The 27,977-nt window shown below is 45.1% G+C and overlaps 1 protein-coding gene across 1 annotated transcript; it reads left to right on the forward strand.

The window, feature by feature from the left end:
* LOC115184018 (neuropilin-1-like) lies at positions 1–27,761 on the forward strand. The gene is made up of 6 exons (XM_029745015.1): positions 1–76; positions 3,361–3,522; positions 12,531–12,805; positions 12,918–13,014; positions 16,337–16,369; positions 26,639–27,761. The coding sequence occupies exons 1-6, from the start codon at positions 1–3 to the stop codon at positions 27,040–27,042; spliced, it is 1,047 nt and encodes a 348-aa protein (XP_029600875.1). The 3' UTR covers positions 27,043–27,761.
* The last annotated feature ends 216 nt before the right edge of the window (positions 27,762–27,977 follow it).

Raw genomic sequence — 27,977 nt, forward strand, 5'->3', positions numbered from 1 at the left:
ATGACTACTCTTCCTGACACTGCCACAACCACCCTGCCTAGACTAGAGGAGACCACCGCTGCCTCGAGAGGACCAGGTAATTAATTACACGCTGTGAAACACGCACACAGGGCTACAGGACCTCACTGTGGTGTAAGGCTCAGATACGTATTGATCACGATCTGTCTGATCAGCATCATTGATTGAGCTACCTGTCCTCTGCTCCAATGAGGCTGTGGTTAGTCTCCTGTGTGTGTTTTTAACTATTAGCTGGGTATCGTGACGCTCCGTCCCAGAAATGAACTGCCTCTCTTAAAGCATGTACCTGCAGGTGTCTGAGACATGATGATGCTAACATTATGAACGAATCAAAATCTAAAAAATCAATATCAAATTTTATTTGTCACATGCGCCGAACACAACAGGATAACAGAATACAACCTTACAATGAAATGCTGACTTACAAGCCCTTGACCAACAATGCAGTTTTAAGAAAAATACCTAAAAAAATAAGAAATAAAAGTAACAAAAAATTAAAGAGCAGCAGTAAAATAACAATATGGAGACTATATACAGGGGGTACCGGTACAGAGTCAATGTGGAGGCTATATACAGGGTATTACGGTACAGAGTCAATGTGGAGGCTATATACAGGGGGTACCGGTACAGAGTCAATGTGGAGGCTATATACAGGGGGTACCGGTACAGAGTCAATGTGGAGGCTATATACAGGGGGGTACCGGTACAGAGTCAATGTGGAGGCTATATACAGGGGGTACCGGTACAGAGTCAATGTGGAGGCTATATACAGGGTATTACGGTACAGAGTCAATGTGGAGGCTATATACAGGGGGAACCGGTACAGAGTCAATGTGGAGGCTATATACAGGGTGTTACGGTACAGAGTCAATGTGGAGGCTATATACAGGGGAACCGGTACAGAGTCAATGTGGAGGCTATATACAGGGGGGTACCGGTACAGAGTCAATGTGGAGGCTATATACAGGGTATTACGGTACAGAGTCAATGTGGAGGCTATATACAGGGGGTACCAGTACAGAGACAATGTGGAGGCTATATACAGGGGGTACCAGTACAGAGTCAATGTGGAGGCTATATACAGGGGGTACCAGTACAGAGTCAATGTGGAGGCTATATACAGGGGGTACCAGTACAGAGACAATGTGGAGGCTATATACAGGGGGTACTGGTACAGAGTCAATGTGGAGGCTATATACGGGGGTACCGGTACAGAGTCAATGTGGAGGCTATATACAGGGGTACCGGTACAGAGTCATGTGGAGGCTATATACAGGGGGGTACCGGTACAGAGTCAATGTGGAGGCTATATACAGGGGGTGCCGGTACAGAGTCAATGTGGAGGCTATATACAGGGTGTACCGGTACAGAGTCAATGTGGAGGCTATATACAGGGGGTACCGGTACAGAGTCAATGTGGAGGCTATATACAGGGGGTACCGGTACAGAGTCAATGTGGAGGCTATATACAGGGCTATATACAGGGGGTACCGGTACAGAGTCAATGTGGAGGCTATATACAGGGGGGTACCGGTACAGAGTCAATGTGGAGGCTATATACAGGGGGTACCGGTACAGAGTCAATGTGGAGGCTATATACAGGGGGTACCGGTACAGAGTCAATGTGGAGGCTATATACAGGGGGTACCGGTACAGAGTCAATGTGGAGGCTATATACAGGGGGTACCGGTACAGAGTCAATGTGGAGGCTATATACAGGGGGTTACCGGTACAGAGTCAATGTGGAGGCTATATACAGGGGGTACCGGTACAGAGTCAATGTGGAGGCATATACAGGGGGTACGGGTACAGAGTCAATGTGGAGGCTATATACAGGGGGTACCGGTACAGAGTCAATGTGGAGGCTATATACAGGGGGTGCCGGTACAGAGTCAATGTGGAGGCTATATACAGGGGGTACCGATACAGAGTCAATGTGGAGGCTATATACAGGGTGTACCGGTACAGGGTCAATGTGGAGGCTATATACAGGGGGTACCGGTACAGAGTCAATGTGGAGGCTATATACAGGGGGTACCGGTACAGAGTCAATGTGGAGGCTATATACAGGGTGTACCGGTACAGAGTCAATGTGGAGGCTATATACAGGGGGTACCGGTACAGAGTCAATGTGGAGGCTATATACAGGGGGTACTGGTACAGAGTCAATGTGCGGGGTAGTCGAGGTAATTGAGGTAATATGTACATGTAGGTAGAGTTAATAAAGTGATTATGCATAGATGATAAACAGAGACTTGGCGCTCCGGTACCTCTTGCCTTGCGATAGCAAAGAGAACAGTCTATGACTAAGGTGGCTAGGGGCCTTCCTCTGACACTGCCTGGTATAGAGGTCCTGGATGGCAGGAAGCTTGGCCCCAGTGATGTACTGAGCCGTACGCACGATGATGCTAACATTATGACGCTAACATTATGACGCTAACATTATTATGCTAACATTATGCTGCTAACATTATGATGCTAACATTATGACAATAACGTTATGCTGTTAACATTATAATGCTAACTAACATTATGCTGTTAACATTACGATGCTAACTAACATTATGCTGTTAACATTATAATGCTAACATTATGCTGCTAACATTATGATGCTGACATTATGCTGCTAACATTATGATGCTAACTAACATTATGTTGCTAACATTATAATGCTAACATTACGATGCTAACTAACATTATGCTGTTAACATTACGATGCTAACTAACATTATACTGCTAACATTATGCTGCTAACATTATCCTGCTAACATTATGACACTAACATTATGCTGTTAATATTATGCTGCTAACATTATGCTGCTAACATTATGCTGCTAACATTATAATGCTAACATTATGCTGCTAACATTATGCTGCTAACATTATGCTGCTAACATTATGCTGTTAACATTGTGCTGCTAACATTATGATATTAACATTATGCTGTTAACATTACTATGCTAACATTATAATGCTAACATTATGCTGCTAACATTATAATGCTAACATTATGCTGTATGTGTGTGTCTCTGCTCCTCTCTTCTCCTCTGCTGATTGCTGAGGGGTGATTCCAGGGTGTAGGGCTCCATGCTGATGAGGCTAACTGTAGCTAGCGTTAGCCTAGCACTCCTGTTGTCTAATCTATAATCTTGACCTCTATCAGTAGGCGTCAGGGCTCAGCGCTAACGCTGCATGCTAATCGCTAACAAGCCTCATTCAATGCCATGGCTGTGAGTTCTCCCAAAAAGGAGTGTAGGAAACGTGGAAGTAACAGAGCACCGTGGTAGGAACTAGGCTAAATGTAATGGGTTTAACTTATCTTGTTCTCTCTCTCCTCTCTAGGCACTACCGTGTGGTCTCTGGGCGGTTTGTGTGACTTTGAATCCAGCCTGTGTGGCTGGATCCTAGACAGCGTGTCAGAGCTGAGATGGTCTCTCCACAGCGGCAGCCTCTCGTCTGGTCGAACACCTAGTCTGGATCTACCTCTCTCTCTGCCCAAAGACGGTCAGTACCGCTCACATTTACAGTCATCTGGTTATCGCTGGATAGGAGACACACTGACTACTGCCCTTTTTAAGAGAGGTGGCACCTGTTTTTTGGATTGTGGATCCGTCAGAATCCATGCTGAAATGGGGCGTCTCTGCATAGGTATATATATTCTGCGTTGGAATATGGCCTAATGGCTGCATCATTTGTAGGCGTATTTATCAGATCATGCAGCAGTCTAAGGCACTGACTCTCAGTGCCAGAGGCGTCACCACAGACACCCTGGTTCGATTCCAGGCTGTATCACAATCCGGGCCGTGATTGGTAGTCCCATAGGATGGTGCACAATTGGCCCAGCGTCGTTTCGAAAATTTGGCTGGTGTAGACAGTCATTGAAAATAAGAAAATATTCTTAACTGACTTACCTAGTTAAATAGAGGTTAAATAGAGGTTAAATAGAGGTTAGATAGAGGTTAAATAGAGGTTAAATAGAGGTTAAATAGAGGTTAGATAAAGGTTAGATAGAGGTTAGATAAAGGTTAAATAGAGGTTAGATATAGGTTAGATAGAGGTTAGATAAAGGTTAGATAGAGGTTAGATAAAAGTTAAATAGAGGTTAGATAGAGGTTAGATAAAGGTTAAATAGAGGTTAGATAGAGGTTAGATAGAAGTTAGATAGAGGTTAAATAGAGGTTAGATAAAGGTTAAATAGAGGTTAGATAGAGGTTAGATAAAGGTTAGATAGAGGTTAGATAAAGGTTAGATAGAGGTTAGATAAAAGTTAAATAGAGGTTAGATAGAGGTTAGATAGAGGTTAGATAAAGGTTAGATAGAGGTTAGATAAAAGTTAAATAGAGGTTAGATAGAGGTTAGATAAAGGTTAAATAGAGGTTAGATAGAGGTTAGATAGAGGTTAGATAAAGGTTAAATAGAGGTTAAATAGAGGTTAGATAAAGGTTAGATAGAGGTTAGATAAAGGTTAGATAAAGGTTAAATAGAGGTTAGATAGAGGTTAGATAAAGGTTAGATAGAGGTTCTGTTGGACGGCGGGTCTGCTGGACGGCGGGTCTGTTGGACGGCGGGTCTGCTGGACGGCGGGTCTGTTGGACGGCGGGTCTGCTGGACGGCGGGTCTGTTGGACGGTGGGTCTGCTGGACGGCGGGTCTGTTGGACGGCGGGTCTGTTGGACGGCGGGTCTGCTGGACGGCGGGTCTGTTGGACGGCGGGTCTGCTAGATGGCGGGTCTGTTGCTCCAGCGCTCTCTCTCTCTCTCAGGCCCAATACACCAGGCTGCACAGGGAGTGACTTCACGTCGGAGCACTATGAACGCACGCAGCCTCCCAACACAGTAGGTGACCTTGTCACCCAGTTTCCTTTTATGTTTGACCAGCACCCAGCAGATGTAGTGGACCATAGAGACCAGCACCCAGCAGATGTAGTGGACCATAGAGACCAGCACCCAGCAGATGTAGTGGACCATAGAGACCAGCACCCAGCAGATGTAGTGGACCATAGAGACCAGCACCCAGCAGATGTAGTGGACCATAGAGACCAGCACCCAGCAGATGTAGTGGACCATAGAGACCAGCACCCAGCAGATGTAGTGGACCATAGAGACCAGCACCCAGCAGATGTAGTGGACCATAGAGACCAGCACCCAGCAGATGTAGTGGACCATAGAGACCAGCACCCAGCAGATGTAGTGGACCATAGAGACCAGCACCCAGCAGATGTAGTGGACCATAGAGACCAGCACCCAGCAGATGTAGTGGACCATAGAGACCAGCACCCAGCAGATGTAGTGGACCATAGAGACCAGCACCCAGCAGATGTAGTGGACCATAGAGACCAGCACCCAGCAGATGTAGTGGACCATAGAGACCAGCACCCAGCAGATGTAGTGCACCATAGAGACCAGCACCCAGCAGATGTAGTGCACCATAGAGGACAGAGATGCTGTGTGACCTTGACGTTCACCAATGTGTGCTTGGGTCCTCCTGCTCAACACACAGAGATAGAAGAGTGAACAGAGAGAGAGAGAGAGAGAGAAGAAGATATGGCTTTAAACCGACCCAGTAACATGACAGGCAGTCATTGTTTAAACAAGTGCATTAGTCTAGCTAGCTCCTCTGAGGGGAAGGGGTGCGCTACAGCACAGGATACACACACACACGGTAAAGTCTCTCCTAGTCCACAATGCTGCCCTGACCCCGAAAGGGTTCATCTCTTTTAACTTTGGTATAGATCATATTCCAGTAGAGAACATATTCCAGTAGAGAACATATTCCAGTAGAGAACATTTTCCAGTAGAGAACATATTCCAGTAGAGAACATATTCCAGTAAAGAACATATTCCAGTAGAGAACATATTCCAGTAGAGATCATATTCCAGTAGAGAACATATTCCAGTAGAGAACATATTCCAGTAGAGAACATATTCCAGTAGAGATCATATTCCAGAAGAGAACATATTCCAGTAGAGAACATATTCCAGTAGAGAGAGAACATATTCCAGTAGAGAACATATTCCAGTAGAGAACATATTCCAGTAGAGAGAGAACATATTCCAGTAGAGCGAGAACATATTCCTGTAGAGAGAACATATTCCAGTAGAGGGAGAACATCAAATCAAATCAAATCAAATCAAATTTATTTATATAGCCCTTCGTACATCAGCTGAAATCTCAAAGTGCTGTACAGAAACCCAGCCTAAAACCCCAAACAGCAAGCAATGCATGTGAAAGAAGCACGGTGGCTGGGAAAAACTCCCTAGGAAAAACTCCTGAGAAAGGCCAAAAACCTAGGAAGAAACCTAGAGAGGAACCAGGCTATGAGGGGTGGCCAGTCCTCTTCTGGCTGTGCCGGGTGGATATTATAACAGAACATGGTCAAGATGTTAAAATGTTCGTAAATGACCAGCATGGTCAAATAATAATAATCATATTAATTGTCGAGGGTGCAACAAGCACGTCCGGTGAACAGGTCAGGGTTCCGTAGCCGCAGGCAGAACAGTTGAAACTGGAGCAGCAGCATGGCCAGGTGGACTGGGGACAGCAAGGAGTCATCATGCCAGGTAGTCCTGAGGCATGGTCCTAGGGCTCAGGTCCTCCGAGAGAAAGAAAGAAAGAGAGAAAGAGAGAATTAGAGAGAGCATATTTACATTCACACAGGACACCGGATAAGACAAGAGAATACTCCAGATGTAACAGACTGACCCTAGCCCCCCACATATTCCTGTAGAGAGAACATATTCCTGTAGAGAGAACATATTCCAGTAGAGGGAGAACATATTCCTGTAGAGAACATATTCCTGTAGAGAACATATTCCAGTAGAGAACATATTCCTGTAGAGAACATATTCCAGTAGAGAACATATTCCTGTAGAGAATATATTCCTGTAGAGAACATATTCCAGTAGAGAACATATTCCTGTAGAGAACATATTCCTGTAGAGAACATATTCCTGTAGAGAACATATTCCAGTAGAGAACATATTCCAGCGGAGAACATATTCCAGTAGAGAACATATTCCAGCAGAGAACATATTCCTGTAGAAAACATATTCCAGTAGAGAACATATTCCTGTAGAGAACATATTCCTGTAGAGAACATATTCCTGTAGAGAACATATTCCAGTAGAGAACATATTCCAGTAGAGAACATATTCCTGTAGAGGGAGAACATATTCCAGTCGAGAACATATTCCTGTAGAGAACATATTCCTGTAGAGAACATATTCCTGTAGAGAACATATTCCTGTAGAGGGAGAACATATTCCTGTAGAGAACATATTCCCGTAGAGAACATATTCCTGTAGAGAACATATTCCTGTAGAGGGAGAACATATTCCAGTAGAGAACATATTCCTGTAGAGAACATATTCCTGTAGAGAACATATTCCTGTAGAGAACATATTCCAGTAGAGAACATATTCCTGTAGAGAACATATTCCTGTAGAGAACATATTCCTGTAGAGGGAAAACATATTCCTGTAGAGAACATATTCCTGTAGAGAACATATTCCAGTAGAGAACATATTCCTGTAGAGAACATATTCCTGTAGAGAACATATTCCAGTAGAGAACATATTCCTGTAGAGAACATATTCCTGTAGAGATCATATTCCTGTAGAGATCATATTCCTGTAGAGATCATATTCCTGTAGAGAACATATTCCTGTAGAGATCATATTCCTGTAGAGATCATATTCCTGTAGAGATCATATTCCTGTAGAGAACATATTCCTGTAGAGAACATATTCCTGTAGAGAACATATTCCTGTAGAGAGAGAACATATTCCTGTAGAGAACATATTCCAGTAGAGAACATATTCCTGTAGAGAACATATTCCTGTAGAGAACATATTCCAGTAGAGAACATATTCCTGTAGAGAACATATTCCTGTAGAGAACATATTCCTGTAGAGAACATATTCCTGTAGAGAACATATTCCAGTAGAGAACATATTCCTGTAGAGAACATATTCCTGTAGAGAACATATTCCTGTAGAGAACATATTCCTGTAGAGAGAGAACATATTCCTGTAGAGAACATATTCCTGTAGAGAACATATTCCTGTAGAGGGAGAACATATTCCTGTAGAGAACATATTCCTGTAGAGAACATATTCCTGTAGAGAACATATTCCTGTAGAGGGAGAACATATTCCAGTAGAGAACATATTCCTGTAGAGAACATATTCCTGTAGAGAACATATTCCTGTAGAGAACATATTCCAGTAGAGAACATATTCCTGTAGAGAACATATTCCTGTAGAGAACATATTCCTGTAGAGAACATATTCCTGTAGAGAACATATTCCTGTAGAGAACATATTCCTGTAGAGAACATATTCCAGTAGAGAACATATTCCTGTAGAGAACATATTCCTGTAGAGAACATATTCCAGTAGAGAACATATTCCTGTAGAGAACATATTCCTGTAGAGATCATATTCCTGTAGAGATCATATTCCTGTAGAGATCATATTCCTGTAGAGAACATATTCCTGTAGAGATCATATTCCTGTAGAGATCATATTCCTGTAGAGATCATATTCCTGTAGAGAACATATTCCTGTAGAGAACATATTCCTGTAGAGAACATATTCCTGTAGAGAGAGAACATATTCCTGTAGAGAACATATTCCAGTAGAGAACATATTCCTGTAGAGAACATATTCCTGTAGAGAACATATTCCAGTAGAGAACATATTCCTGTAGAGAACATATTCCTGTAGAGAACATATTCCTGTAGAGAACATATTCCAGTAGAGAACATATTCCTGTAGAGAACATATTCCTGTAGAGAACATATTCCTGTAGAGAACATATTCCTGTAGAGAACATATTCCTGTAGAGAGAGAACATATTCCTGTAGAGAACATATTCCAGTAGAGAACATATTCCTGTAGAGAGAGAACATATTCCTGTAGAGAACATATTCCAGTAGAGAACATATTCCTGTAGAGAGAGAACATATTCCTGTAGAGAACATATTCCTGTGAAAAACAATCCTTCTAGTAGCACTCCCTCCCTGCAGATAGTTACCTCGCAGGCAGATCGCTTTATGCTAAGAAGTCCTGCATGTAGCTATCAAGTTTGCTTCCCAAATAGCACCCTACTCGGTATATAGTGCACTACTTTTGACAAGAGCCTTATTGGCCCTAGGGTGCCATTTGGGATTCAGCCCAACAAGAAGAAGAATTAATTTATCCTTCCCAGGATCAAACAGAAACAAGTTTGGACTGTATTAATTAAAGAGAAGAGCAATTTAGGCACTTTATATATCTGCGTCCCAAATGGCTCCCTATTCTGTAGATAGCCCCTATGGGCCCTGGACAAAAGTAGTGCGCTATGTAGGAAATAAGGTGCCAAATGGGAGGCAGTCACTGTGAAGAAATAGTTAGTTACTTCCTCATCAACCTTGATTTATAATTCATTCATCTTGATGTGTTTCTAATTCATCAAAGTTTTATCTAACTGGAAAAGAACGGCTGTAAAATAATATCAATAACTCAGCTCTTCTCTATGGCTGGGAGGGGTATAGAGGGGTTGAGAGGATTATAACTACTATGAAATATGATGAGAGAGAGAGAGAGAGTCATCAAGAGGGAGAGATTAAGATTGTGATAGAGATGAGATGACAGAGGACGAGACAGAGAGATACAGACAGAGATACAGACAGAGAGAGACAGAGAGAGACAGAGAGAGAGAGAGACTGAGAGAGACAGAGACAGAGAGAGAGACAGAGGAAGAGACAGAGGAAGAGACAGAGGGATACAGAGAGAGAGACAGAGAGAGAGACAGAGGGATACAGAGAGAGAGACAGAGGAAGAGACAGACAGAGAGACAGAGGAAGAGACAGAGAGAGAGACAGAGGGATACAGAGAGAGAGACAGAAGAAGAGACAGAGAGAGACAGAGAGACAGAGGAAGAGACAGAGAGACAGAGGGAGAGACAGAGGGATACAGAGAGAGAGACAGAGAGAGAGACAGAGGGATACATTCCACCACGATGCCCTCATCTACAGAGAGATGAACCTGGAGAAGAGTCCCCTCAGCCAGCTGGTCCTGGGGCTCTGTTCACAAACACAAACAGACCCCACAAAGCCTCAGAAAAAAAGAAAAAAAAGAACACAATTAGACCCAACAAAATCATGAGAAAACAAAAAGACAACTACTTACCACACTGGAAAGAATTAACCAAAAATAAACAGATGCAATTAGAATCCGATCTGGCCCTAAACAGTGGGCACACAGTGGAAGGTTACCTGACCAAACAGTAAGAAAACCCTTGACTATGTACAGACACAGTGAGCCTTGCTATTAAGAGACGCCGTCGTAGGCAGACCCGGCTCTTGAGAGAAGAAAGGCTATCAATCAATCAATCAAATGTATTTATGAAGCCCTTTTTACATCAGCAGATGTCTCAAAGTGCTGTACAGAAACCCAGCCTGAAACCCCAAACAGCACGCAATGCAGGTGTAGAAGCACGGTGGCTAGGAAAAACTCCCTAGAAAGGCCAGAACCTAGGAAGAAACCTAGAGAGGAACCAGGCTATGAGGGGTGGCCATTCCTCTTCTGGCTGTGCCGGGTGGAGATTATAACAGAACATGGCCATTTAAGGACAGATTGTTTTTTAAGATATTCAAACGTTCATAGATGACCAGCAGGGTTGTAAAATGTACAACAGGTCAGCACATCAGGAGTAAATGTCAGTTGGCTTTTCATAGCCGAGCATTCAGAGGTCGAGACAGCAGGTGTGGTAGAGAGAGAGAGTTGAAAACAGCAGGTCCGGGACAAGGCAGCACGTCCGGTAAACAGATCAGGGTTCCCTAGCCACAGGCAGAACAGTTGAAACTGGAGAAGCAGCACGACCAGGTGGACTGGGGACAGCAAGGAGTCATCAGGCCAGGCAGTCCTGAGGTATGGTCCTAGGGCTCAGGTCCTCCTGGAGGGGAGGGAGAGAGAGAGATACTGTATGGATGGTGAGGGGACACTCCATACTGTATTGATGGTTAGGGAGGGGACACTCCATACTGTATTGATGGTTAGGGGACACTCCATACTGTATTGATGGTTAGGGAGGGGACACTCCATACTGTATTGATGGTTAGGGGACACTCCATACTGTATTGATGGTTAGGGGACACTCCATACTGTATTGATGGTTAGGGGACACTCCATACTGTATTGATGGTTAGGGGACACTCCATACTGTATTGATGGTTAGGGGACACTCCATACTGTATTGATGGTTAGGGAGGGGACACTCCATACTGTATTGATGGTTAGGGGACACTCCATACTGTATTGATGGTTAGGGAGGGGACACTCCATACTGTATTGATGGTTAGGGAGGGGACACTCCATACTGTATTGATGGTTAGGGAGGGGACACTCCATACTGTATTGATGGTTAGGGGACACTCCATACTGTATTGATGGTTAGGGGACACTCCATACTGTATTGATGGTTAGGGGACACTCCATACTGTATTGATGGTTAGGGGACACTCCATACTGTATTGATGGTTAGGGAGGGGACACTCCATACTGTATTGATGGTTAGGGAGGGGACACTCCATACTGTATTAATGGTTAGGGGACACTCCATACTGTATTGATGGTTAGGGGACACTCCATACTGTATTGATGGTTAGGGGACACTCCATACTGTATTGATGGTTAGGGGACACTCCATACTGTATTGATGGTTAGGGAGGGGACACTCCATACTGTATTGATGGTTAGGGAGGGGACACTCCATACTGTATTGATGGTTAGGGAGGGGACACTCCATACTGTATTGATGGTTAGGGGACACTCCATACTGTATTGATGGTTAGGGGACACTCCATACTGTATTGATGGCTAGGGGACACTCCATACTGTATTGATGGTTAGGGGACACTCCATACTGTATTGATGGTTAGGGAGGGGACACTCCATACTGTATTGATGGTTAGGGGACACTCCATACTGTATTGATGGTTAGGGGACACTCCATACTGTATTGATGGCTAGGGGACACTCCATACTGTATTGATGGTTAGGGGACACTCCATACTGTATTGATGGTTAGGGAGGGGACACTCCATACTGTATTGATGGTTAGGGAGGGGACACTCCATACTGTATTGATGGTTAGGGGACACTCCATGCTGTATTGATGGCGAGGGGACACTCCATACTGCATTGATGGTTAGGGAGGGGACACTCCATACTGTATTGATGGTTAGGGAGGGGACACTCCATACTGTATTGATGGTTAGGGAGGGGACACTCCATACTGTATTGATGGTTAGGGAGGGGACACTCCATACTGTATTGATGGTTAGGGGACACTCCATACTGTATTGATGGTTAGGGAGGGGACACTCCATACTGTATTGATGGTTAGGGGACACTCCATACTGTATTGATGGTTAGGGAGGGGACACTCCATACTGTATTGATGGTCAGGGGACACTCCATGCTGTATTGTCCTATCTAACTCTGATTTCTCTATGTTCCTGTCCTTCAGACGTGGGTAACTTCCTCCACATCGAGGCCAGCCCCAGGACAGAGAGACAACGAGCCCGTCTGGTGAGCCCCGCGGTGGGGCCTGAGAAAGGCCCGATGTGCCTGCTCTTCAACTACCAGCTCCAGGGGCCCGAGAACCAGGGACAGGGGTCCCTCAGGATCCTCCTCAGAGACAACGACCGGGAGGAGACTCTGCTCTGGGCCCTCAGAGGAGACCAGGGACCCGTGTGGAAGGAGGGTCGTACCATCCTGCCCCAGTCACCCAAAGAGTACCAGGTACACAGACGCAAACCCCCCGACCCGTAGTGCTAATGTTCACGATTAGTGACGGGTCATTTATTTCACAGAGATAACGATGAAGTCTGTAATCTTCTTTCTCTCCGTCAAGGTGGTGATTGAGGGCTTCTTTGAACACAGCAATAGAGGACACATCTGGATAGACAACATCCACATGAGCTCTAGTACTGAGCTGGAACAGTGCACACGTAAGTGCACCTCGCGTCTGTTTTGACCTTGGCGAGCAGGAGACTTGATTCCCACCAGTTACATGAGGCTGCATACGTACGTCCCCCCAAGGTTTACTGCTCTGTCTGGCACACAGCGTAGCCCAGAGACACACACACACACACACACACACACACACACACACACACACACACACACACACACACACACACACACACACACACTCTGTCCTATCCCATGTCAGACTCTCTCCCTTTTCAGTCATACCCTCTCATCCAGAGTGATTTATAGAATTTAGGGCTTACATTTTTCATACAGGCCCCCTCTCCGTTGGAATCGAACCCAGAACCTTTGGCTTTGCAAGGACTATGCTCTATAAAAACTCAGCCATAAAAGAGGCCTCTCTTCTCTCTACATGGTCTCAAAGTCAAGTTCACAATAAAAAAAACAGGGAAACAAGTGAGGAGAAGAAACGTCGTATAATGTTCTCGTTCACAACAACAACAAAAAACATGAAAGTAGGCCATGCGCCAACGCTGTGATCCTAATCTATATTTAATTACATCTTTCTCCCTCTTCTCTCTTGTTGGTTTACACAGCCTTCCACTGTCATCAGAGGGAATTACTAGACTCCCTCTCAGACACAGTACAGTAGATACTAGACTCCCTCCCTATCAGACACAGCACAGTAGATACTAGACTCCCTCTCAGACACAGTACAGTAGATACTAGACTCCCTCTCAGACACAGTACAGTAGATACTAGACTCCCTCCCTCTCAGACACAGTACAGTAGATACTAGACTCTCTCTCAGACACAGTACAGTAGATACTAGACTCCCTCTCAGACACAGTACAGTAGATACTAGACTCCCTCTCAGACACAGTACAGTAGATACTAGACTCCCTCCCTCTCAGACACAGTACAGTAGATACTAGACTCCCTCCCTCTCAGACACAGTACAGTAGATACTAGACTCCCTCTCAGACACAGTACAGTAGATACTAGACTCCCTCCCTCTCAGACACAGTACAGTAGATACTAGACTCCCTCTCAGACACAGTACAGTAGATACTAGACTCCCTCTCAGACACAGTACAGTAGATACTAGACTCCCTCTCAGACACAGTACAGTAGATACTAGACTCCCTCTCAGACACAGTACAGTAGATACTAGACTCCCTCCCTCCCAGACACAGTACAGTAGATACTAGACTCCCTCTCAGACACAGTACAGTAGATACTAGACTCCCTCTCAGACACAGTACAGTAGCTACTAGACTCCCTCCCTCTCAGACACAGTACAGTAGATACTAGACTCCCTATCAGACACAGTACAGTAGATACTAGACTCCCTCCCTCTCAGACACAGTACAGTAGATACTAGACTCCCTCCCTCTCAGACACAGTACAGTAGATACTAGACTCCCTCAGACACAGTACAGTAGATACTAGACTCCCTCAGACACAGTACAGTAGATACTAGACTCCCTCCCTCTCAGACACAGTACAGTAGATACTAGACTCCCTCCCTCTCAGACACAGTACAGTAGATACTAGACTCCCTCTCAGACACAGTACAGTAGATACTAGACTCCCTCTCAGACACAGTACAGTAGATACTAGACTCCCTCTCAGACACAGTACAGTAGATACTAGACTCCCTCTCAGACACAGTACAGTAGATACTAGACTCCCTCTCAGACACAGTACAGTAGATACTAGACTCCCTCTCAGACACAGTACAGTAGATACTAGACTCCCTCTCTCTCAGACACAGTACAGTAGATACTAGACTCCCTCTCAGACACAGTACAGTAGATACTAGACTCCCTCCCTCTCAGACACAGTACAGTAGATACTAGACTCCCTCCCTCTCAGACACAGTACAGTAGATACTAGACTCCCTCTCAGACACAGTACAGTAGATACTAGACTCTCTCTCTCTCAGACACAGTACAGTAGATACTAGACTCCCTATCAGACACAGTACAGTAGATACTAGACTCCCTATCAGACACAGTACAGTAGATACTAGACTCCCTATCAGACACAGTACAGTAGATACTAGACTCTCTCAGACACAGTACAGTAGATACTAGACTCCCTCCCTCTCAGACACAGTACAGTAGATACTAGACTCCCTCCCTCTCAGACACAGTACAGTAGATACTAGACTCCCTCAGACACAGTACAGTAGATACTAGACTCTCTCTCTCTCAGACACAGTACAGTAGATACTAGACTCCCTCCCTCTCAGACACAGTACAGTAGATACTAGACTCCCTATCAGGATACCATCAAAATATATACCTAGACATTTAGGATGTGTCTGTCCCCTCTCCTTCATTTGACTCTCTCCTCCATTTGACTCCCTCCATTTGACACTCTCCTTCATTTGACTCCCTCCTTCATTTGACTCTCTCCTCTATTTGACTCCCTCCATTTGACTCTGTCCTCATTTGACTCCCTCCTTCATTTGACTCTCTCCTCTATTTGACTCCCTCCATTTGACTCTGTCCTCATTTGACTCCCTCCTCCAGTTGACTACCTCCTTCATTTGACTCTCACCTTCATTTTGACTCTCTCCTTTGACTACCTCCTTCATTTGACTCTCTCCTTCATTTGACTACCTCCTTCATTTGACTCCCTCCTTCATTTGACTCTCTCCTTCATTTGACTCTCTCCTCCATTTTGACTCTCTCCTTCATGACTTTCACCAGTATGAAGTAGATTCACGCTGTCTTCCTTCACGCAGCCAGCTGAGTCGACCGGGAACATTCTTATCAATGAATGCAGTTCATCTTTAGCAACACACGGTCAGCCCAGTCTGTCCTGCCAAGAGAAACCGACCTGCCTGTCTCTGCTGCTCTGGTTAATTGTCTCAGTAATCCACCCATTCATTCCACAGATCCACCCTCGTCCTAAATACACCTTATGATAGGTTCCATCAGACGTCCTCCTCCTCCTCCTCCGCCTCCTCCTCCTCCTCCGCCTCACCCGCCTCCGCCTCCTCCTCCTCCTCCGCCTCCTCCTCCTCCTCTCAGCAGCCGATAAACAGCTTTAAATCTCAGTTCTCCTCTCTTCTCTCAGTCTAACAGTCAAACTACTGGGGCTAGACACCTTCCTCTCTCCCCTCAGTCTCACCTTCCTCTCAGTCTCACCTTCCTCTTCGGTAACTGCCAACCAGAAAAAGGAATACATTCCTAAAATGGTGTCCAATTTGAGTTTATTTTGTTGCTGTACCATATAATGTAGCCTATATTGTAGTAGTATGCTGTAGTATGTTGATCAGAATGGCATTGCCTATTCAATACAATTTAGTCCTTCTCTTTCTTTCAGAACCCTTCGCTGCATTCCCTCCTGACATGACTGGTGAGTTGGCCTTGTTGTCGTTGACTACTTCCTGTTTCCTGTGCGAACGTTCGTCTACTTCCTGTATGAATATTTGTTGCTTCCCGCTTGTCGCTCCGCCCAGCTTGCAGTTACGACACTGGTCCATAGATACGATTCGATTATGTGATTCTCTTCCATTCCAAAGAATAGTCTTAAACTGATGCACTATGCTGTTATAAAACTGAATCTGAATTTTGTTTAGGTATAATGAAACAGAGGAGAAATTGCTTCCGGGTTTCAGTTTGTTGGTATTGAACTTGTTCCTGAGGTTATTGTATCGTGGGAATCAGGAAGCTACCGTTACCAACATAATGCATCCCAGCATTATGATCAGAGCATGTGTCCCTGAGTGCATGTCTGATGTCAAGCATCTGTCCCATTATGTTGTTGTCTCTCTCTACATATAAACAGGTGAACTGAGTCTTAAAGAAGCATCACACAGCTGTAGGTACTGGGAGTCTAGGGTATGTACAGCTGTAGGTACTGGGAGTGTAGGGTATGTACAGCTGTAGGTACTGGGAGTCTAGGGTATGTACAGCTGTAGGTACTGGGAGTGTAGGGTATGTACAGCTGTAGGTACTGGGAGTCTAGGGTATGTACAGCTGTCTTTACTGGGAGTCTAGGGTATGTACAGCTGTCTTTACTGGGAGTCTAGGGTATGTACAGCTGTCTGTACTGGGAGTCTAGGGTATGTACAGCTGTAGGTACTGGGAGTCTAGGGTATGTACAGCTGTAGGTACTGGGAGTCTAGGGTATGTACAGCTGTAGGTACTGGGAGTCTAGGGTATGTACAGCTGTAGATACTGGGAGTGTAGGGTATGTACAGCTGTAGGTACTGGGAGTGTAGGGTATGTACAGGGAGTCTGTATCCCTCCATGTGTTTAGTTACCAGATCCTATAGAACAGGGCTTCTCCTTTATTCCTGATGTATCATTCTCCCTCAGTAGCGTTACTAGGAATTGGAGCCCTATTCCCTATATATTGCACTACTGTTGACCAGGGCCCTATTCCCTATATAGTGCACTACTGTTGACCAGAGCCCTATTCCCTATATAGTGCACTACTGTTGACCAGAGCCCTATTCCCTATATAGTGCACTACTGTTGACCAGGCCCCTATTCCCTATATAGTGCACTACTGTTGACCAGGGCCCTATTCCCTATATATTGCACTACTGTTGACCAGAGCCCTATTCCCTATATAGTGCACTACTGTTGACCAGAGCCCTATTCCCTATATATTGCACTACTGTTGACCAGAGCCCTATTCCCTATATAGTGCACTACTGTTGACCAGAGCCCTATTCCCTATATAGTGCACTACTTTAGACCAGAGCCCTATTCCCTATATAGTGCACTACTGTTGACCAGAGCCCTATTCCCTATATAGTGCACTACTGTTGACCAGAGCCCACAGGGCAATAGGATGCCATTTGGGACATAGATGGGTCTGAATTCAGCACCATACATGGAGTCTCTCTCTTCTGCTTACTGTACTCTACTCTACTCTACTCTACTCTACTCTACTCTACTCTACTCTACTCTACTCTACTCTACTCTACTGTACTCTACTCTACTCTACTCTACTCTACTCTACTGTACTCTACTGTAGTCTACAGTACTCTACTGTACTCTACTGTACTCTACTCAACTGTACTCTACTGTACTGTACTCTACTGTACTCTACTCTACTCTACTCTACTCTACTCTACTGTACTCTACTCTACTCTACTCTACTCTACTCTACTCTACTGTACTCTACTCTACTCTACTCTACTCTACTGTACTCTACTCTACTCTACTCTACTCTACTCTACTCTACACTACTCTACTCTACTCTACTCTACTCTACTCTACTCTACTCTACACTACTCTACTCTACTCTACTCTACTCTACTCTACACTACTCTACTCTACACTACTCTACTCTACTGTACTCTATTCTGCTCTACTCTACTGTAATCTACTCTACTGTACTCTACTCTACTGTACTGTACTCTACTGTACTCTACTGTACTGTACTGTACTCTACTCTACTCTACTGTAATATACTGTACTGTACTCTACTCTACTGTACTCTACTGTACTATACTGTACTCTACTGTACTCCACTCTACTGTACTCTACTCTACTGTACTCTACTGTACTCTACTGTACTCTACTGTACTGTACTGTACTCTACTCTACTGTAATCTACTCTACTGTAATCTACTGTACTGTACTCTACTCTACTCCACTCTACTGTACTCTACTGTACTCTACTGTACTCTACTCTACTGTACTCTACTCTACTGTACTCTACTCTACTGTACTCTACTGTACTCTACTCTACTGTACTCTACTGTACTCTACTCTACTGTACTCTACTGTACTCTACTCTACTGTGCTCTACTCTACTCTACTGTACTCTACTGTACTCTACTCTACTGTACTCTACTCTACTCTACTGTACTGTACTCTACTGTACTCTACTGTACTGTACTATACTGTACTCTACTGTACTCTACTGTACTCTACTCTACTGTACTGTACTCTACTGTACTCTACTGTACTCTACTCTACTGTACTCTACTGTACTCTACTGTACTCTACTCTACTGTACTCTACTGTACTCTACTCTACTGTACTGTACTGTACTGTACTCTACTCTACTGTAGTCTACTGTACTCTACTGTACTCTACTGTACTGTACTCTACTGTACTCTACTGTACTCTACTCTACTGTGCTCTACTCTACTCTACTGTACTCTACTGTACTCTACTCTACTGTACTCTACTCTACTGTACTCTACTGTACTCTACTCTACTGTACTGTACTGTACTCTACTGTAGTCTACAGTACTCTACTGTACTCTACTGTACTCTACTCAACTGTACTCTACTGTACTGTACTCTACTGTACTCTACTGTACTCTACTCTACTGTGCTCTACTCTACTGTACTCTACTGTACTCTACTCTACTGTACTCTACTCTACTGTACTGTACTCTACTGTACTCTACTGTACTGTACTCTACTGTACTCTACTGTACTCTACTGTACTGTACTGTACTCTACTGTACTCTACTGTACTGTACTATACTGTACTCTACTGTACTCTACTGTACTCTACTCTACTCTACTGTACTCTACTGTACTCTACTCTACTGTACTCTACTGTACTCTACTGTACTGTACTCTACTCTACTGTACTATACTGTACTCTACTGTACTCTACTGTACTCTACTCTACTCTACTGTACTCTACTGTACTCTACTCTACTGTACTCTACTGTACTCTACTGTACTGTACTCTACTCTACTCTACTGTACTGTACTGTACTGTACTCTACTCTACTCTACTCTACTCTACTCTAAGGAACTCTACTCTACTCTACTCTACTCTACTGTACTCTACTCTACTCTACTCTAATGAACTCTACTCTAAGGTACTCTACTCTACTCTACTCTACTGAACTCTACTCTACTGTACTCTACTCTAAGGAACTCTACTCTACTGTACTCTACTCTACTCTACTGAACTCTACTCTACTCTACTCTAAGGAACTCTACTCTACTCTACTCTACTCTACTGTACTCTACTCTACTCTACTGAACTCTACTCTACTCTACTCTAAGGAACTCTACTCTACTCTACTCTACTCTACTGAACTCTACTCTACTGTACTCTACTCTAAGGAACTCTACTCTACTGTAATCTACTGTACTGTACTCTACTCTACTCCACTCTACTGTACTCTACTGTACTCTACTGTACTGTACTCTACTCCACTCTACTGTACTCTACTGTACTCTACTGTACTCTACTCTACTCCACTCTACTGTACTCTACTGTACTCTACTGTACTCTACTCTACTGTACTCTACTCTACTGTACTCTACTGTACTCTATTCTACTGTACTGTACTGTACTCTACTGTAGTCTACAGTACTCTACTGTACTCTACTGTACTCTACTCAACTGTACTCTACTCTACTGTACTGTACTGTACTCTACTGTAGTCTACAGTACTCTACTGTACTCTACTGTACTCTACTCAACTGTACTCTACTCTACTCTACTGTGCTCTACTCTACTGTACTCTACTGTACTCTAATCTACTGTACTCTACTCTACTGTACTGTACTCTACTGTACTCTACTGTACTCTACTATACTGTACTCTACTGTACTCTACTGTACTCTACTGTACTCTACTCTACTGTACTGTACTCTACTGTACTGTACTCTACTGTACTCTACTGTACTCTACTCTACTGTACTCTACTGTACTCTACTCTACTGTACTCTACTGTACTCTACTGTACTCTACTCTACTGTACTCTACTGTACTGTACTGTACTGTACTCTACTCTACTGTAGTCTACTCTAATGAACTCTACTCTACTCTACTCTAATGTACTCTACTCTACTCTACTGTACTGTACTGTACTCTACTCTACTCTACTCTACTCTACTCTAAGGAACTCTACTCTACTCTACTCTGCTCTTCTGTAAACTACTCAGTTATACTCTACTGAACTCTACTCTACTGTACTCTTCTCTAAGGAACTCTACTCTACTGTAATCTACTGTACTGTACTCTACTCTACTCCACTCTACTGTACTCTACTGTACTCTACTCCACTCTACTGTACTCTACTGTACTGTACTCTACTCCACTCTACTGTACTCTACTGTACTCTACTCTACTCTACTGTACTCTACTGTACTCTACTCTACTCTACTGTACTGTACTCTACTGTACTCTACTGTACTCTACTCTAAGCTACTCTAAGGAACTCTACTCTTCAGACTCTACTCTACTCTATTGTACTCTACTGTACTCTACTCTACTCTACTGTACTCTACTGTACTCTACTCTAAGGAACTCTATTCTACTCTACTCTACTCTCCTGAAATGTGAGGTTCATCAGTCCAATCCTGCAGAGGAGAGTAGAGGAGGGTAGAGGAGAGGAGAGGAGAGGAGAGGAGAGGAGAGGAGAGAAGGGTAGAGGAGGGTAGAGAAGGGTAGAGGAGAGGAGAGGAGAGGAGAGGAGAGAAGGGTAGAGTAGAGGAGAGTAGAGGAGGGTAGAGGAGGGAAGAGGAGGGTAGAGGAGGGTAGAGGAGGGTAGAGGAGAGTAGAGGAGGGCAGAGGAGGGCAGAGGAGGGTAGAGGAGGGTAGAGGAGAGGAGAGGAGAGGAGAGGAGGGTAGAGGAGAGTAGAGGAGAGTAGAGGAGGGTAGAGGAGAGTAGAGGAGGGTAGAGGAGAGTAGAGGAGGGTAGAGGAGAGTAGAGGAGGGTAGAGGAGGGTAGAGGAGAGGAGAGGAGAGGAGAGGAGGGTAGAGGAGGGTAGAGGAGAGTAGAGGAGGGTAGAGGAGAGTAGAGGAGGGTAGAGGAGAGGAGGGTAGAGGAGGGTAGAGGAGGGTAGAGGAGAGGAGGGTAGAGGAGAGTAGAGGAGAGTAGAGGAGGGTAGAGGAGGGTAGAGGAGGGTAGAGGAGAGTAAAGGAGGGTAGAGGAGGGTAGAGGAGGGTAGAGGAGAGGAGGGTAGAGGAGAGGAGTGGAGAGGAGAGGAGAGTAGAGGAGAGTAGTGGAGGGTAGAGGAGAGTAGAGGAGAGGAGAGTAGAGTAGAGGAGAGGAGAGGAGGGTAGAGGAGAGTAGAGGAGAGTAGAGGAGGGTAGAGGAGGGTAGAGGAGAGTAAAGGAGGGTAGAGGAGGGTAGAGGAGGGTAGAGGAGAGTAGAGGAGAGGAGAGGAGAGTAGAGGAGGGTAGAGGAGAGTAGAGGAGAGGAGAGGAGAGTAGAGGAGAGGAGAGGAGGGTAGAGGAGGGTAGAGGAGGGTAGAGGAGAGGAGAGGAGGGTAGAGGAGAGTAGAGGAGGGTAGAGGAGGGTAGAGGAGGGTAGAGGAGGGTAGAGGAGAGGAGAGGAGAGTAGAGGAGAGTAGAGGAGAGGAGAGGAGAGGAGGGTAGAGGAGGGTAGAGGAGAGGAGAGGAGAGGAGGGTAGAGGAGAGTAGAGGAGGGTAGAGGAGGGTAGAGGAGAGGAGAGGAGGGTAGAGGAGGGTAGAGGAGGGTAGAGGAGGGTAGAGGAGAGGAGAGTAGAGGAGAGGAGAGTAGAGGAGAGTAGAGGAGAGTAGAGGAGAGGAGAGGAGAGGAGGGTAGAGGAGAGGAGGGTAGAGGAGGGTAGAGGAGAGGAGAGTAGAGGAGAGTAGAGGAGGGTAGAGGAGAGGAGAGTAGAGGAGAGGAGAGTAGAGGAGGGTAGAGGAGAGGAGAGTAGAGGAGGGTAGAGGAGGGTAGAGGAGAGTAGAGGAGGGTAGAGGAGGGTAGAGGAGAGCTGAGTAGAGGAGAGTAGAGTAGAGTAGAGGAGGGTAGAGGAGGGTAGAGGAGGGTAGAGGAGGGTAGAGGAGAGTAGAGGAGAGTAGAGGAGGGTAGAGGAGGGTAGAGGAGAGGAGAGGAGGGTAGAGGAGGGTAGAGGAGGGTAGAGGAGAGTAGAGGAGAGTAGAGGAGGGTAGAGGAGGGTAGAGGAGGGTAGAGGAGAGTAGAGGAGGGTAGAGGAGAGTAGAGGAGGGAAGAGGAGGGTAGAGGAGAGGAGAGTAGAGGAGAGGAGGGTAGAGGAGGAGATTGCTAGAGGAGAGTGGCAGAATTTTGATTTTCTCTCTTGGATGGCTGTAGGTTTAGTCACAAATGGCACACAATTTTTTTGGCCAAAAGGGCTCGGGTCAAAAGCGGTGCATTTCATTTGGGAAGCAAACTGTGTGCTCATCTGCGGTGGGTGGATGAGTGAGAGATGGGCACTCCGGACCCGTGTATTCGGCTGTCGGGGTGTTGGGGTGGTTTCCTTGGAGATGTTTGGCTTGAGGCAGACGAGACTGGCAGACAACCCGTTCATGTAAGAAAACAGAACGGGGAAAAATCCTGTCTGAAAATGACCACTTAGAATTTACCACCTCCTGCTCTCTCTCCCCAGACAGTAGAGCTATCTATCCCCCTCCTGCTCTCTCCCAGACAGTAGAGCTATCTATCCCCCTCCTGCTCTCTCTCCCCAGACAGTAGAGCTATCTATCCCCCTCCTGCTCTCTCTCCAGACAGTAGAGCTATCTATCCCCTCCTGCTCTCTCTCCAGACAGTAGAGCTATCTATTCCCCTCCTGCTCTCTCCCAGACAGTAGAGCTATCTATTCCCCCTCCTGCTCTCTCCCCAGACAGTAGAGCTATCTATTCCCCCTCCTGCTCTCTCCCCAGACAGTAGAGCTATCTATCCCCCTCCTGCTCTCTCCCCCCAGACAGTAGAGCTATCTATTCCCCCTCCTGCTCTCTCCCCCCAGACAGTAGAGCTATCTATCGCCCTCCTGCACTCTCTCCAGACAGTAGAGCTATCTATTCCCCCTCCTGCTCTCCCCCCAGACAGTAGAGCTATCTATCCCCCTCCTGCTCTCTCTCTCCCAGACAGTAGAGCTATCTATCCCCCTCCTGCTCTCTCTCCCCAGACAGTAGAGCTATCTATCCCCCTCCTGCTCTCTCTCCCCAGACAGTAGAGCTATCTATCCCCCTCCTGCTCTCTCCCAGACAGTAGAGCTATCTATTCCCCCTCCTGCTCTCTCCCCAGACAGTATAGCTATCTATTCCCCTCCTGCTCTCTCTCCCAGACAGTAGAGCTATCTATTCCCCCTCCTGCTCTCTCTCCCAGACAGTAGAGCTATCTATCCCCCTCCTGCTCTCTCTCTCCAGACAGTAGAGCTATCTATCCCCCTCCTGCTCTCTCTCTCCAGACAGTAGAGCTATCTATCCCCCTCCTGCTCTCTCTCCAGACAGTAGAGCTATCTATTCCCCTCCTGCTCTCTCCCAGACAGTAGAGCTATCTATCCCCCTCCTGCTCTCTCTCCAGACAGTAGAGCTATCTATCCCCCTCCTGCTCTCTCCCTAGACAGTAGAGCTATCTTATCCCTCCTGCTCTCTCCAGACAGTAGAGCTATCTATACCCCTCCTGCTCTCTCCCAGACAGTAGAGCTATCTATCCCCCTCCTGCTCTCTCTCCCCAGACAGTAGAGCTATCTATTCCCCCTCCTGCTCTCTCTCCCCAGACAGTAGAGCTATCTATCCCCCTCCTGCTCCTGCTTTCTCTCCCAGACAGTAGAGCTATCTATCCCCCTCCTGCTCTCTCTCCCCAGACAGTAGAGCTATCTATCCCCCTACTGCTCTCTCTCCCCAGACAGTAGAGCTATCTATCCCCCTCCTGCTCTCTCCCCAGACAGTAGAGCTATCTATCCCCTCCTGCAGACAGCAGAGCTGAGCTGAGGTCAAATATTGTCCTGGAAATCTGTCTCTCTCTAAGGTGCACAATCTTAGATTCAAACAGTGCACTCTCAGACTAGAGCTTTCAAATCAAAGCTATGAGCTATAATAATACCTGCAAAAAGCGTCAAATCAAAGCTTTGATCTACGATCAAATCTGAAACACCTCATATCAAATCTATGATAACACATGAAATACCTCTAATCAAACCCATGATATATTATAACACCTGAAAGAGGTTTGTTTCAACTTTGTAGCCAGATTTTCTCTTGTTTGAATTCCGTCCAGTGAATTCAGTATTTGGCAGGTTTTTTACACCAAGGTATTCAAATAATATATTGAAATGACCAAATAAGCCTTTATTGCAGGCTATATAGTGGATTAACTATTCCTCAGGCTATATAGTGGATTAACTATTCCTCAGGCTATATAGTGGATTAACTATTCCTCAGGCTATATAGTGGATTAACTATTCCTCAGGCTATATAGTGGATTAACTATTCCTCAGGCTATATAGTGGATTAACTATTCCTCAGGCTATATAGTGGATTAACTATTCCTCAGGCTATATAATGGATTATCTATTCCTCAGGCTATATAATGGATTACCTATTCCTCAGGCTATATAATGGATTACCTATTCCTCAGGCTATATAATGGATTACCTATTCCTCAGGCTTTATAGTGGATTGACTATTCATCAGGCTATATAATGGATTACCTATTCCTCAGGCTATATAATGGATTACCTATTCCTCAGGCTTTATAGTGGATTAACTATTCGTCAGGCTATATAATGGATTATCTATTCGTCAGGCTATATAATGGATTATCTATTCCTCAGGCTATATAATGGATGACCTATTCCTCAGGCTATATAATGGATTACCTATTCCTCAGGCTTTATAGTGGATTAACTATTCATAAGGCTATATAATGGATTACCTATTCCTCAGGCTATATAATGGATTACCTATTCCTCAGGCTATATAATGGATTACCTATTCCTCAGGCTATGTAGTGGATTAACTATTCCTCAGGCTATATAATGGATTACCTATTCCTCAGGCTTTATAATGGATTACCTATTCCTCAGGCTATATAATGGATTACCTATTCCTCAGGCTATATAATGGATTACCTATTCCTCAGGCTATATAGTGGATTAACTATTCCTCAGGCTATATAATGGATTACCTATTCCTCAGGCTATATAGTGGATTAACTATTCCTCAGGCTATATAATGGATTACCTATTCCTCAGGCTATATAGTGGATTAACTATTCCTCAGGCTATATAATGGATTACCTATTCCTCAGGCTATATAGTGGATTAACTATTCCTCAGGCTATATAATGGATTACCTATTCCTCAGGCTATATAGTGGATTAACTATTCCTCAGACTTTATAATGGATTACCTATTCCTCAGGCTATATAATGGATTACCTATTCCTCAGGCTATATAGTGGATTACCTATTCCTCAGGCTTTATAATGGATTACCTAATCCTCAGGCTGTATAATGGATCACCTATTCCTCAGGCTATATAATGGATTACCTATTCCTCAGGCTATATAGTGGATTAACTATTCCTCAGGCTATATAATGGATTACTTATTCCTCAGGCTATATAATGGATTACCTATTCCTCAGGATATGTCATAGTCCCAATCTGCCGTGTAAAACCTGCTTGCTGCTCTCCACAAAGAACGATTGATTATATCTGCATTAAACTGGCTTTGCATTTTATCAAACAAGGTCCAACCTCAGCAATGGCAGAAGCATGAGCCTCTGCTTGTCTATGTTCAGCATATGTCTGTTTTGTTTGTAAAAAAAATATATATAAAAAAAATAAAAAACACAAATAAATCTATATATTGTGGCCTGTTAAAAGACAGAAGGGTCTGCACTTTGCTGCATGCCTGCCCTGTCTTCATCTCTGCCTGCCAAGCCAACTCTCTGTGTCTCTGCTCTACCACCAGGGGGAGCTCTTCCTGGTGTCAGTGAGCCCACAGTAGAAACAGAGGTGTCAGTGCAGCCCATCCCCCTATTCTGGTATTATGTAATGGCCGGCGTTGGAGGCCTGTTGCTCCTGGCATCAGTCATTCTGGTCATGGTTCTCTGTTGTCACCGCTATCAACTAGCAGCAAAGAAGAACAGCCAGCATTCAGTGTCCTACCAGAGTGCCCACTACCACAGCAGCCACTACGGCCCCGGGCCTAACCACAACCACTACCCCGGACCCGGGGGTGTTATGTCGACCCACTACCCCAACAGAGGGCCTCTTTCTGGGCTGGGGCTGGCAGGACCCACCGCACCTTTAATGGAGCCCATGCTGTCTATCAGGCTGGAGAAGGAGGATGAGCATCGAGGCTCCCATTGCTGACTATGTTTGACACAGAGAGAGACAGACAGACAGACACAGAGAGACAGACAGACAGACAGAGAGACAGTACTGTGACTGTTCAGGCTGAACCAGACAGAACACCTGCCCTCAGATATCTATAGACACCCTCAGGTGATGTCATGAAGGAACGATCTGGTCTGACTGACCTTCTGTTTGGAATCTGCTGTCTCTGAAGGGAAAATTAAAAAAAAAACAACAACAAAAAAAACATTACGAGCCCAAAAAATAAAAAAAAGGTGCAGAAAAAGGCACCAAAGTTTCCTTCTGTGGATGATATTGTTTTGTTTCTCTTTAGCCTATCTCTTAGTGGAGCTGCTGCTTTGTGGCTTTAAAGACAGGACTGGGAAGGTTTGCTGTGATGATGTGCTTCCTGTTTCATTGAGCTTGTTTACGTCCAAAACATCCAGCCAGAACCCTTAGCGGCGGGCCCGACTCCTCCAAAGGGGTTTCTGGGAAAGATGGGATTCAGAATAAGAGTCTAACGTCTCAATTGGCACCCTATTCCCTATATAGTGCACCGTGGGTCCTGGTCTAAACTAGTGTGCTGTATAGGGGTAGGTTGCCATTTGGGACGGCCCTTAGTCTTTCAGTGGGGAGTTCTGTCCAGAGGAGAGGACACTCTTATAGCGGTGCCAAGATGCTGTAGGGAGGAGGGAGGAGAGACGGAATCAGATACAGAGATAGAGTGGGTGAAAGAGGAGAAGAGAAAGAGAGAGAGAGGGAGACAGACAGACAGAGATAGAGTGGGTGAGAGAGGAGAAAGAGAGAGGGAGAGAGACAGACATACAGAGGAGAGAGAGAGAGAGAGAGAGAGAGAGAGAGAGAGAGAGAGAGAGAGAGACAGACAGACAGACAGACAGACAGACAGACAGACAGACAGACAGACAGACAGACAGACAGACAGACAGACAGAC

This window comes from Salmo trutta, unplaced genomic scaffold (assembly GCF_901001165.1).
Source record: "Salmo trutta unplaced genomic scaffold, fSalTru1.1, whole genome shotgun sequence".
NCBI classification, from domain to species: Eukaryota; Metazoa; Chordata; class Actinopteri; order Salmoniformes; family Salmonidae; genus Salmo; species Salmo trutta.

Bases quoted from the DNA above. Each gene is read 5' to 3' on its own strand.
- LOC115184018 (XM_029745015.1), top strand. From the start codon at position 1: ATGACTACTCTTCCTGACACTGCCACAACCACCCTGCCTAGACTAGAG. The intron at 3,523-12,530 runs GTCAGTACCGCT...CCTGTCCTTCAG, and splicing joins TCTCTCTCTGCCCAAAGACG to ACGTGGGTAACTTCCTCCAC. The intron at 13,015-16,336 runs GTAAGTGCACCT...TCTTTCTTTCAG, and splicing joins TGAGCTGGAACAGTGCACAC to AACCCTTCGCTGCATTCCCT.